Below are 12,583 nucleotides of genomic sequence, written 5' to 3' on the forward strand. Positions count from 1 at the left end.
CTCCGTTCTTCCCTTGATTTTTTTCCAGCCTTATGACGACCAAACCGGCTGGCATAATAACAGAGAAGAGAACTTGGGTCCCTGCACGACGGCGCAAATAACTTTGCAGCGTGACTGGGATAAAATGCCAAACCACACACAGCTAAAAAAAAAAAACCGAACAAAATACCCAAAAAGCTGGCGAGGCATCTTCCAGCCAGTCGGCGAAATTCAAACAAATCGCTCAAACAATGCCACAAAAATGAGAAACACAAAAAAAAATACAAAGAAAATGAGAAAACGATTTTTTTTTCGCTTGTGACACGACTCCAGTAACTTTGTAGTATAGCAATGGGTGGGGGGGTCGTTAGAAAACCCCTCAACGCTTTTTCGGCTGAGCTAAGTTCGGCTTAGATTTCATTTAATTGATTACGGCGAATGTGTGTGCATTCGAAACGCTCGATTGGGTGGGCCATGGGAACGAGGCGTTTTTAAACGCCTCACAAAACGCCACAGAAACGCATCCAATTTCCACAAACAGCGGTTACTAAAAGTTTACTAACGGCAATAAACTATTAAATTAATTATAGAATGCTGTTTAAGATTTTTGCAGCACTGCAAATTTGAAAAACAACCAAATTTTAAATATATTACACTTAATAATTATTGTGAACTTGATACTCTTATAATAAGTGTTGTTAATGAAATTCAAATAATATATAGATTCTCTTTTATTTTGTCTTAGTTTCCCAAAAAAAAACTTATTAGATTGCAGTCCTTTCTGGCCACCAACTTTTCGCACTCAGTGTACCTGCATTTAGCTAAACGTTTTAGCCATATTTTGTTGCGGTGCGCAAATCTGTTGTTTTGGTGTTTTGTGCTACTGTTTTGCCGCAACTTGGTGTTCATAACTTGGCTAATGAGTGCCACTAAAACAAAGCAAAAAACTCGCTAACAACGTAGTGCATTAAAAACTTGTTATTGCCCTCGTCTATGAAGCAGCGACTGCGCTCAAATTTGTAAGCATTAAGTCTGAGGCTGTTTTTTGTCCGTCTATTTAAGTTTATTATTATGGCCTTTTTGCACTGTCGGACATTTATTGGCTGTCTTGTGCGGTGCTATGTTGCCTCTTTTTGCTACCCAGCTTTATTTGTTTGTTTATGTGATTAGCCAAGTTCATCTGGTCTGAGGGTCACCGTTGCACGCCAAAAGGGGGCGTGGCCAATGGGCTATGAATGTGAACGTTAACCAGTCGAAGTTGCATTTCCCAACCACTTTAAGCCTATTACGAGCTACGAGTCGAGACCAATCGATCTTGGGCAATGCGCTTGCTGTATATATCTGCAGTGCACAGCTTATAAAAGATAGTCAGCCACTTATGCCAAGCATCTCACTTGAACACTTGCCGTATTTCAGAGACAAATTGCCAAATACCCACAGCCAATTCCATTGATCTTTTGGCATCAAAGAAGTTTTGCCGCTGTGGCCGCACAATAAAAGTTTTCCCATTGTTCGAAAATCGATAGCTAAATGGGTATTTTTTTTTTTTGTTAAGCCAACTTGATGGAGGCAAAAAAGGTTTTACCATAGCCACCAATAATCCATCAAAACATGAATTGTCTATTGAGTCCATTGAGCTTTTAATAGGGTAAATTTATTGTTAACGAATTAGAGTTCAGGTCTTTAAAATGATTTTGACATTTTTACAGGGTACTTAACAAATGCTTAATAATTATGTAATTTATTATGCAAAACTAAAGTAATGATTGATACGAAACTCTTGTATATAAATTTAATGAAGATAACGAGGTAAGATTTCAAAAGGGGTTTTTTTTATAAAATTTTGATTTTATAGCATATTAAACATTTTGTCAAAAACCTAAATATTTTTGTTCCTAGAGGTGACTCACGTCTTTTTTATTTTTTCTGACTTTAATTATAGTTTTTCTATGTACTTTAAGTTATTTAACCCATGGCCATGAATATCTTAGCTTAGATCAAAAGCATTCTTTTAATACCCTGGCATTGAGCTCATTGAAAGAAAAACACAATCGGGGCGAGATTTCACTAAATAGATATCTGCGATTGCCCGGGGGCCATCATGGGCAACTTTAACCCATTGTGACCCACCGTTCTGCCGCATTGGCACGCGAGTTAACCAGCCAACTTCTGCATTCATCCGCAGCGAAGTTTGCGTGCTGTTTGTCTTGGGCCCGATTATTGGTTTTTCCTGCTACTTAAAGCCAACATGCAATGGTTGGCAGGCAAACTCTTGGCTTATTAAAACGCAATCAGCGCAGCCACAGGAAACAGTCGGCACACTAAACATAAAAAAAAAAAAAAAACATACGAAACACACAAAAAAGAAACACACTTCTTGTTTGCCCAAGTCAAAGCGGCTTTTGACCATAAATCGCAGTGGGGCCAAACCGCCTTCAAAACTATTCGCGGCATTTGTGTCAAACACGCGACCCAGTCTTCCACTGCAACTGCGTCTTTGTCTGCAATCTCCAGTCTACTGTCCACAGTCTACAGTCTACAGTCTGCAGTCTCCAGGCTGCAATCTTCAGCAATCTTCGCGAACTGCAAGGCTTCTTCCCAGTGGAGAGACCCGGCAAACAATTGGCGACAGCCACTGCCACTTTTGGCCAGTTTTCCTCGCTCTGTCCAAATCAGCCAAATGCACTAAATTGGCAACTGGCTTAGAAAGTCGATGGTGTGGCTGCTGCTGTTTCTGCTACTGCAGCGAATCGAAAGAAAGTCAAATGACAGCCAATACACGCAGCAAACTGAGACAATGAACTTTTGGGTAAATGGGTAAAGGGATGGGAAAACTTAAAAAAATATTAGACATTTGGTTTGTTTAAATTAAATTAATCAGAATATTTTAATTTATATTTGGCCAAAGGGACCTCAAAAGTCAATATATTTCGAGCAGAACAAAAATCATTTTCCAAGTTTTCTAAATTACTAATTTTTTTAATTTTCAAGAATGTTACTTTTCATACTTTTTTTAAGTTTAAATTATAAACATGAAATAATACAAATATTTATATTAGTTTACTATTTAAAAAATAAACTTTCCAATAATAAAGATGAATAAAGAAATCTATTATTTTGAGATATAACATATAACATTTATATATAATTCTTAAGTGCATTAATTTCATATAAACATTAATATATAAAATCTTGAATGCAGTAAAATGTATATTTTGGAGTTAAAGTTTCTCAGCATTAACTTTACTATGAATCTTTAATTTAAGTACAATTTAAATAGTAAACATAATTCTATCAGATCATATGTTTTTGTAAATCAAAAAAAATGCCTGAGTAATTAAGAACATACTAAAACGTTTCAAAAGCAATTATAGCAAGATGAGGAGCAGTTTTTCTTAAGTTTTTTGTATACTTACATTATGGTTTATTTACTGTTGATGCTGGGATGTTATTGTTGTCGGAGCGGTAATTGCTGATTGTTGCAGCTGCAATTGTTCTCCCCTAGCCGCCGCACTTTAATTAGCAGCTGCAGGGCGCATCCGCAGTTGCAATTGCTGTTGCTGTTCCTGTTGCTGTTGCAGTAGTTGCATCTTGCCAGTTTTGCTGGGCCAGCATCATTAGCTGACTGATTGGCGAAACTTAGACCGCTCGACGACTTCGTCACCTTCTGGCGAAAATCGAAACCTTTTTCCCGGTATATTTTGTGCTGTTTTGATTACCGCAGATTGCACTTTTCAGCGTGTTGTTGTCGTTAACTTGTCGTGGCTGTCGTTGTTGTGTTATTTGTTGTTGTTTTTGTTATTTTTGTTTACGCGAACGTTGCCAGTTGCATGTTAATTAAGCGCGCCTTGACTGCATTTTCCTTGGCTGTTAACGCTAACCGATTATTGTTGTTGCCTTAGGTTTATGCTTCATTTATGCTGAACATGCAGTCTAATGGGCAACATTTGTTTTATGTCTCAGCCTGATGGGCAGTTCAAATATCTATTAGATACATTAAAGGCACGTTTTGGCGACTCGTCATGACTTGGACATTTATGCAAAATCTAAAAAGGTATACTTTGTGTGATAAATTATTACTTGGGTTCGCTTTTGCTCACACACGGATGAGCATTCTTGGAATTTCTGAAGTTCAAAAGCAGCGGGAGGGTTTATAATGAGAATTTAAATTGAAGAAGCCCAAGAAAATGGAAATGAGAATGAAATTATTATTCTTTTTTGGCAGTTTATTTTCAATAAGATTTATATATTGTCAATTAAAGGAATTCTTGACCATTATTTGATAATGTATGTATGTTTATGCAAAAATAATTTAAAATATAAACCCACAAAAACCAGCAATACAATTTGAACAGTCACATTTAAATTGCATTACCCAAAATATATTAAAAATGTACAAATATATAAATTAAAAAAATATATATATATGTTTCTTTCAGCGGTGAAAATATAAGTTTGCCATTTATAGATCACAAATAACTTAATGCTTTTAAAATTCTTTACGAGATATTCCAATCTCCATAAAACACTCTAAGAGAAGCACAAATTTAAATCTTTCGAGGCATTCCAAGGTTAGCACTAGTATAAGATCTGAAGTTATTCCCATGGCAACCCACGCAATGCGACAGAACTCATAAACCAAATATCGCAGTCGAGAATTTAGCGTTGGCGTTGCAGCTGCGAAAAAAAAATTAACTCCAAGTGACCGAAAAACCAAAACACCAAATGCCTTTTGCCAGATTTTATGATTATCATATAGTAGGTGCGTGTGTATATTTCGCGTTGCGGACTTTTTGAGATCACTTTATGGGTTGTTGGTCTTATAAAGCACTTTGGTCAACCGACGTGGGTTGGTTTTTTAGTGCGAAATTGTTTCGTTTTAATGGCTCCGAGGTCCGCAAAGCATTAAGGGGCATCACTCGACAATTTTTTTTTTTAACGAGTCATTGCAGGTGCATTTAAAACTGACAAACTGAATGAATGACTGAGTGACGGGTTGTCCGCTTGACGAAAGGCCGACTGATGAAAGGCCTTAGAATTTCCGCCTCTGGGCCGGTTGTCTAATGCACTTTTAATGATTTTATACAAGTCAAGTTATGCTCAATGCTTCGTTTATTCGTTTTTTTTTTTTTGTAACAACTTGTTTCGGTTTTGGTTCACGCACCTGTTTCACTGTTTGCTGCTCTTTTAAAGGCAAAACAAAAGCAACTGCCGCTCAATTACATGCGACAAAACGTTTTTTTAATGAACGCAAAAAATACCCGAAGCCGGATAATTTGTCGCATTTTCCCACACAGAAAATCGTGAAACTGGAAATCGAGAAAATCGAAATTGGTTTCGAATTTTGGAGTGGCAAAGCGCGACACGATGTTGCAAGCGACGCGTACGAACTGCAACTGCAACCAGCAACCAGCAACTGAAGTTGTGCAGCTGCCGGAAAAATAGTCCCCACCAGATCTTACACTCTCTCGCTCCCGCTCTCTCTCTATATTTAGGGAGATATATCTCTCGTTCGCAACCGATCCCTCAACTCTTTCCGTGTTGCCAAACAAAACGTTCTAACGAGATCTGCATTGGGAATATGAAATGAATTCAAATCGCGTCGTCGCCGGTTTTTCGTTGTTGTCCGCTGGCCGCGCTGCTCGCAACTGAACGCCAGGTGCGAATCCACTCCGTAACGAAGCCCAGGTAAGAAAACAACGCCGGCAGAGCACTCACCTGGGCAGGCTTCAATGGGTTAACTGGCTTAAACGGCGAAGTTGTTGTTGGTTGGCCAGGGAGCAATGCTCACATGTTGCTGCAACATTGCTTATTAGTCACATGTTGCCAGTGTATTTCTTTGGCGTTCTTTATAGTTATTAGAATATATAAGAACATTTATAGAAACATATTGTTAAAATACAAAATACAAAGAAAAGAAAATTAAATACATTATCAGACAAATTATTTTAAAACCTTTTAAGTAAATATTCATAATAATTTATTAAAAATTCGTTTCCTTTTTTTTTTTCCGTTGTTTTAAGCTTACTTATGGGTTTTAATATATTTATATATATATTTAAACTGAAAAAATATAATTAGTCTTGTTTCAAAGTCAAAAAATGACAAACCAATTTTAATTTTTCTTTATATGTTTTTTTTTTACTGTCAAGAATAATTAAATAGTGATGTATATTTTCCTATAGCATTCCGATACTATGAATAATAACATTGTGTTTAAATTAACTTTAATTAAAAACAAAAAAAAATAGTAGGAAAATCTATATATTTTTTGGGTTGCTATTATAAGCATTAAATTGTTCTCTTAAATTAATTAAATAATGCCACCTTATACGAGCGGATAGTTATATATAAGTTAGCTTCATATAAATAAATAAATATATATAAATAGGTTACAACATTTTTTTTATAAGAAATGTTTTTGAAGAAAAAATATAAAATAAAGAACTGTTTCACCTTTTTAGATTGTGTGCCTGTCTTTAGTCTCCTCTACTCCACAAATACAAAATACTATTGTTGGCTTCAAGAAGAGTGTACGTGATGATGGTCTAGTGTTTAGTTTTGCCCACTTCTCATTTTCTTTTCCTTAATAATTTTGTGACCCTGCCCCTCCCCTTCGCCATCCAGCATTCTTTCATTCAATGCAAATGAGTTATGTCCATCTCCCTCAGGTAGAAGAGCATTCCGTCTTTGTTTTTCGCTCGGCGAACGTGTCAGGATTGCAATTCTCCGCCCTCCGCTCTCCGTCGGCCTTGATTGTGGGTTTTTGGCTCGGAGGCTGCGCTGTGGCATAAATCACTGGGTCTGGACTGGAAACGCAGGACTGCCAGCGTTTTCCGGGACTGAGACTGACCCGCGGGTTAATTGCTGACAATTTTCAGGGGCTTAGACGGACTCCTCTGCTGCTCACTGTGGCTGATTGTAATCTTTATTTATAGGCCGGGCATGTGTGTGCGAGCCTGGCCGAAATGCACTCGGGGGGTATGTACCATAATATACCATATAGTATCCATTGCCAGGGTAACAAGACAGGCCAAGTCGACGACTTCTACTCGACCATCAATAAGCCGCCGGAGTCGCCTCATTCCCTTTTTTATTCGCACACAGCGAAAAATATAGAGATGAGGCTTATTAATATGATTTTTGTAAGTTTTAAATGGCAAAATAAACGGGCAAAAATATGTCTCTTTTCGATTGTGTGTCTACAAATTATCTTCCTATTTTAATAAGTTAAAAAAAATGATTTATTTTAGTAAAATCCCTATTTAAAATATAGACCATTAGTTCTAATAAAATAACAAATTTTAAAAATGTCTGTAAAAGAAAACAAGAAAAAAATTTGTTTTGAAAAATGTTTTTGGGGTAAAAAAAAATTCTTAAGATGATCTTAATTTTATTTTACATTACATTATTTTTTTCTGTGCACCTTTTTAACCAGCCAGGCCAAGAAAGATCTTTAAGCCAAGCTGGATCGCTGGCTTGCGGCATGCTAACGAAGTTGACAACTTGATGACATTTGATCTCTCGGCTCTGGGCGCTCGGATCTTCGATGCTGGCTCATTTCTTGGACGGCACGGTGCGCCATCAAGCCGCAAATGACTTCGATGAGCAGATGAGAAGACAATGATCAGCAGTTCGCATTTGGTCTGCAGCCGGGACACGCACACACAAATCAATGATGTGTCTATGGTCATGTTTGCACAGGGAAAAATATATTTGCTTTCCAATTTTTGTCTCTATGAGGATTTTTGGTAAGGAATCAACCATATATTTGAGTTAGGAGCCAGTTTTTAAAGCTGGTACAATGCGATAATGAAAAGTTAAAGCCGTTACAAGCCAAGCTTTTAAAAGTGTTCACAAATGGAATCTTAATAACACACAATTAATAATTTAAATATCACTTAAATACCCTTTAAGCCATTACAAACATCAAAATGCCACAACGACTTAGAAATATTCCATTTATTTATCAAAACCCATAGAAAACATGAGCCCGCTACGAAAGAACAGTTTGGTATAGAACCCCCAAAAGAGCGACTAGGAAATCATTAAAGTGACTAAGACTAGTGAATGAACTAAGTGCCCATACAAAATGGGCTACCCTTTACAGTTTGGCTTTTGGTGGTGACGATGGTGGGTCCTCAACCTTTGGATTGATCTCCTCCAGTGGCAGGAGGTTACCCAGAGCAAAGATATTCTTCGGATCGAGATGTTGTTTGGCTGCCGTGTACAGTGAACTGCCCGTTTCGGTGACGGCGTTCTTATACCAATGGCTTCGGATCTTGCCCACGCCATGGTGATGGGACAGTGATCCCCCGCAGGACAGGATCTCATCCCGAGCACTGTGCTCAATGGCCTCGAACAGCTCGACGGGATTAGATACGTCTATGCAGCGGAATCCAAAGTAGAAGTAGATACAGGCACCTGCGTCGTATGTTTGGGTAACTCTACACGAAATGGTGTAATAGCTAATGCCACGTTTGTGGCACTCCTAAAAAGGGGTAAATAGACTAAAGTTAGTAAGTGTCATAGGAAGTAATTAAATTAAAGCACTCACAGAAACCACACGCTGTTTGACGGAGCGGCAGAGCAGACTACAGCGATCCCAGGGCACCGATGTCTCAAAGGACTCCGCCACAATTCCCTGATGCAAGCCAAAATCCTGTTATGAAATATATGCAAACTAATTTAGTAATCGTTTATGGTAGCATTTAAACTTTAAAAAATACTTAGTATTGTTTTTTTCAAAAAGCACTACTACATTATCATAAACATTTTTTTTACAAATTGCGTTTCAAAGCTATTTGCATCAAACTTATCAACAAAAAATACTAAAAAAAACTTATTATTTGAAAGGTAAATGATTGGGTTTAACTTAAGTCGATTGGACTTAAGATGAATTTAATAAACTGTTTATTGGCTAACTTTAGTAAGATTAAACTTATATGTGACAAAAGCTTATCAGCGAATAGATTAATTAGTTAAATTATGTCCAATTAATATATGATAAGAAAAGTTAAATTAAGTAGCATTATCAAAATAATAAATGTAATAATCTTTTATCTCTTAGTCGTGGAATAATTGTCATGCAAATTAGAGTCTTATCATATAACATCATTACTGTGTAACAACATTATATAAAGTCAGTAATGCATTGGGTTATAAAACCAGAAATGGCGCTTGCTATAAAACTTGTGATGTTATTTTTTACCTAACTTCTACACTATTTGTTTAGAACTACAAAACAAAAACTCACCCTAATGTACGCAATTACAAATGTGAGTATATAGCCGCGTTCCCCATTTTGTCCGCCCGCCGGAAATCCTTGGAACTTGTCGGCGATCTCGTAGATGAGAGCCTCCTGGCGCTGCACATCCTTCAAATCGCCCTCGAACAGCAAGGTGGCGGCGCAGATCTGGTTGAGATCGATGCCCTTCCAGGAGGTAACGTAGCGCTGCTTCAGACCATCCACCAGACTGTCCCAAAAGGACTTCTCCGGCTTCAAGGCCTGACCGAACATGAACTGCTCGTTGTCCATCAGCCGAACGGAGGCGGGTTGGCATCTTCGCCGGGCCACTTCCCGCATGAAGAGCACGCCCTGCTCGAAGTTGGGGAAGGCCAGGGATCCATAACGCCTCACCGTTGGCAAGGGACGTACTTTGAGCACAACTTCGGTGATCACGCCCAGAGTGCCTTCGGATCCCAGGATGAGGTGGTTGAAGTCAGGTCCACAACTCACACGCGGTGCACTGCACTCCCGTTCCAGAGTTCCCGATGGAGTGACCATCCTCAGACGCACCACCAGATCTTCGATGTTGCCATAGACGTTCTTCTTCATGCCGGAGGCACGCGTGGCCACCCAGCCTCCCAAAGTGCTAAATTCATAGGAATCGGGTTCGTGACCCACTGTCAATCCTTCTTTCTTCAGCACCCTCTCCAGATCCTGACCCACAATGCCGGATTCAAAGCATACGGTCAGATTCTCCCGGTTTAGCCATAGGAGTCGATTCATCTGGGAGGTATCCAAGGCGCAGATCATCCGACTTTCGTTCTGAGGACAGGTGATGGCTCCCGACACACTCGTTCCCCCACCAAAAGGCACCAACATCACATCGTGCTTGTGGGCCAGACGCACCAGCTGAACAACTTCGTCGTGGCAGCGAGGCCAGACCACCAAATCCGGAATCCGACGGAATTTGTGGTGCCACAGACTGTAGATATCGTTGAGGGTCTGGCCATGACACCGCACCAACCGATCGACCCCCTCCAGCGAGTGATCCACCTGCGTGGTGCCCTTCAGTTCGTGCAGGAAGGGTTGGTTCTCCACGGGTCGGGGATACGATCGCGGCAACTGGGGATACGGCTTGGAGGGATCCACCACCATATCGAACTTTTTCTCCACCCACTTGGTGAAACTGGGCAGTTCACAGTTACCGAGGGGATATCTGTAAGCGAAAAGGGGATTTTATGCTGCTTCAGTAATAAATTTCTAAAATGGTCATCTTACCTATCACCGCGAAAACAGATGACGCCATCCTGACCATAGAACTGCGAGTCGTTGTAGCCCCATCCAAACCACTTCAGGGACTCATGGCTGTTTAGGAGCAATAAACAAAATAAAATCAAAATTTTGGCTTTAATATAAATATTTCAAACAAACCAAGTAACGTAAGTTACGGGAAATAATCTAAGAAAAAATTAAAAGAAAATATCATCTCCTTACTTTAATTTTTATGGAATTTTGTCACATTTAGCAAAAAGCAGAATATTACACAGTTCTAGTGGTTTTTCAAAGGCAAAAGCTTTCAGGAACTGCTTAAAATTTTTAATTAATTTAATAGCTATACTAAAATGTTCACCGCACTTGTTGTGCATATACAAAATAAATTAAATTTAACATAAATTTAATAGTTATACTAAAATATTAACTTTACTCTCTGTGATTATACAAAATAATTTCAGTCTGTTCAGCTTTAGAAATTATTTCTTTATTTCATAAAAAAAAAATTTGATCTGTTTTCCTAACAGCTTACTAAAAAGGTTTTACTTGTTATTTGAAAATCAATATATTTAGTGTTAAATATCACCTTTTTAAGAAAAAAAAATATTTTTGAATAATTTATGTAAATATATGAGACCTGGGCTTTATTTGCTTTATCAAGCGAAGATTTCTCTATGTAATTAGTGCTTAAATGGAATATTAAAGCTCACCGCTTCTTGGGGAAAACGCTTTCCACGGTTTTCGAGAGGCGGGAGTCGAGGGTGAGGGAGGTGCCTTCGCCGGGCGCCGACAATTCCGGAGCTTCCGTGGTCACCGCATTCCGCTTGGCTGCCATTTTCCGGACTTGGACAAGTTGGGTATAAAAAAATACTTTTCCTATGAGGTGCAGACGCTTTTCAACCGTTTTCACATGGGCGCAAAATCGATAATTATTGTGAGTCCCTTTTTTTTTGTTGGCGGCGTCAGGAAAAGCGTAGCCTGCTGATTGGTTAAAAGTTTCTATTTTTTTGGAATATTGTTTATCTACTTGTTAGTGGAACTCCTAAGCTAGTGACCAGCACGTTGCGCTAAAAACTAAAATTACTTAAATAGAAATTGCACTAGAAAATAATGCGGCCTATGTTGCGCGCACTTGGCTTTCGTTACCTCAACTGCACGGAAATGGGAATAATGAGACCACGGCCGGAGAGAGAGTGAGAGATAGAGAGCCGGGAAATAACGGAGAGTTCAAGAGAGAACCCGCCCCCAAAACAGGCGCGAATCTTTAACCGATTCGCCAAACGGTTCGAATTTAAAATTTGTGTTTTTATCAAAAAATCCATGCAAGCCATGAGTTTATTTCTATAGAGGTGACGTTTAAAATGCCTTAGTAAATCACTTTGTACCGGAATCGCCAGCGATTAACACTGTGTTCGGCTCGAGTTAAAATCTTTTCTGTGTTTTGTTCCAAATTCTTGTTAGGTTAGCACACAAAAGTTATTTGATTTCATTGTTTTATTAATTTTACCAATATTCAAATGTGAAAATTTATTTGCATCATTTTGTGTTCCCCCAGAATGCCCGCAAAGAAGGACTCGACCAAGGGCTCAAAAAAAGGAGCGGCGGCTCCTGCCGGGGCGAAACCGACCGCCGATCCTGTGACATCTGGATCGACTGCCACCGTGGAACCAGCCGCCAAGGAAGCCAAAGGTGCCAAAAAGGGCAAAGGCAAGAAGAAGTAACATTTCCATCTGGATTTCTAGGAACTGGCGTTAATGGCATAAGAAGTAATTAAATTCCAGCAAAGAAAATAATGAGAAAATAAAACGCTGCTAAACAGGGCGCACTCTGTATAACCGATTCGCTCAGGGGGGTGGAAATACGCCCACAAGGAAGGAGAGTACAAAATTGGGGGTGGTGGGTTCAATAAGGGTGGTATTTTTCCCCCATACCCCTTCAATTTGTTGTGCTCTCTGGCTTATCTGTCACTTTGGTTCTGGAGATAGTGTGAGTCATATGATTTTTGAATGAAATACTGCTCCACAGAAAAGGACAGAGGCCTAGGCAACATTTTAAGGAACCTCAGATTGATTGTTATTTAGTTATTATTTTTTATCTCTGGGC

The 12,583-nt window shown here is 38.9% G+C and overlaps 2 protein-coding genes and 1 long non-coding RNA gene across 9 annotated transcripts in view; 1 reads left to right on the plus strand and 2 right to left on the minus strand.

Moving 5' to 3' along the window:
- Positions 1-5,621, minus strand: part of LOC108144425 (KN motif and ankyrin repeat domain-containing protein 1) — a 29,992-nt gene extending 24,371 nt beyond the window's left edge. Inside the window, exons 1-2 of one of the 7 annotated variants that reach the window (XM_041707785.1) lie at positions 5,442-5,621; positions 3,396-3,963 (exon numbers count right to left, since the gene is read on the minus strand). In XM_041707785.1, the coding sequence (XP_041563719.1) occupies positions 3,396-3,397 (2 nt within the window). In that variant the 5' untranslated portion in view covers positions 3,398-3,963; positions 5,442-5,621. Of the gene's footprint in view, positions 1-3,395; positions 4,137-5,143 lie in introns of those variants that run through there. The other 6 variants (XM_017269285.2, XM_041707784.1, XM_017269287.2 and 3 more) reach the window with 6 other exon arrangements.
- Positions 5,622-7,926: 2,305 nt separating this feature from the next.
- Positions 7,927-11,504, minus strand: LOC108144821 (alkyldihydroxyacetonephosphate synthase). Its single transcript, XM_017269952.2, has 5 exons — positions 11,191-11,504; positions 10,487-10,573; positions 9,236-10,424; positions 8,537-8,641; positions 7,927-8,470 (listed from the first exon to the last, which is right to left on the minus strand). Exons 1-5 carry the CDS (start codon positions 11,313-11,315, stop codon positions 8,084-8,086), a joined length of 1,893 nt encoding a protein of 630 aa, XP_017125441.1. The 5' UTR covers positions 11,316-11,504; the 3' UTR covers positions 7,927-8,083.
- Positions 11,417-12,301, plus strand: LOC108144822. The gene is made up of 2 exons (XR_001774379.2): positions 11,417-11,941; positions 12,036-12,301. It is a non-coding gene; the product is annotated as an uncharacterized LOC108144822 (long non-coding RNA).
- The last annotated feature ends 282 nt before the right edge of the window (positions 12,302-12,583 follow it).

Source organism: Drosophila elegans, unplaced genomic scaffold (genome assembly GCF_018152505.1).
Source record: "Drosophila elegans isolate 14027-0461.03 unplaced genomic scaffold, ASM1815250v1 contig_183, whole genome shotgun sequence".
NCBI classification, from domain to species: Eukaryota; Metazoa; Arthropoda; class Insecta; order Diptera; family Drosophilidae; genus Drosophila; species Drosophila elegans.

Excerpts from the sequence above, each read along its gene's own strand:
- LOC108144821 (XM_017269952.2), bottom strand. The coding sequence starts at position 11,315 with ATGGCAGCCAAGCGGAATGCGGTGACCACGGAAGCTCCGGAATTGTCG. Across the intron at positions 10,574-11,190 it reads AGCGTTTTCCCCAAGAAGCG|CCATGAGTCCCTGAAGTGGT; the intron begins GTGAGCTTTAAT and ends GCTCCTAAACAG. Across the intron at positions 8,642-9,235 it reads TTGTAATTGCGTACATTAGG|GATTTTGGCTTGCATCAGGG; the intron begins GTGAGTTTTTGT and ends ATTTCATAACAG.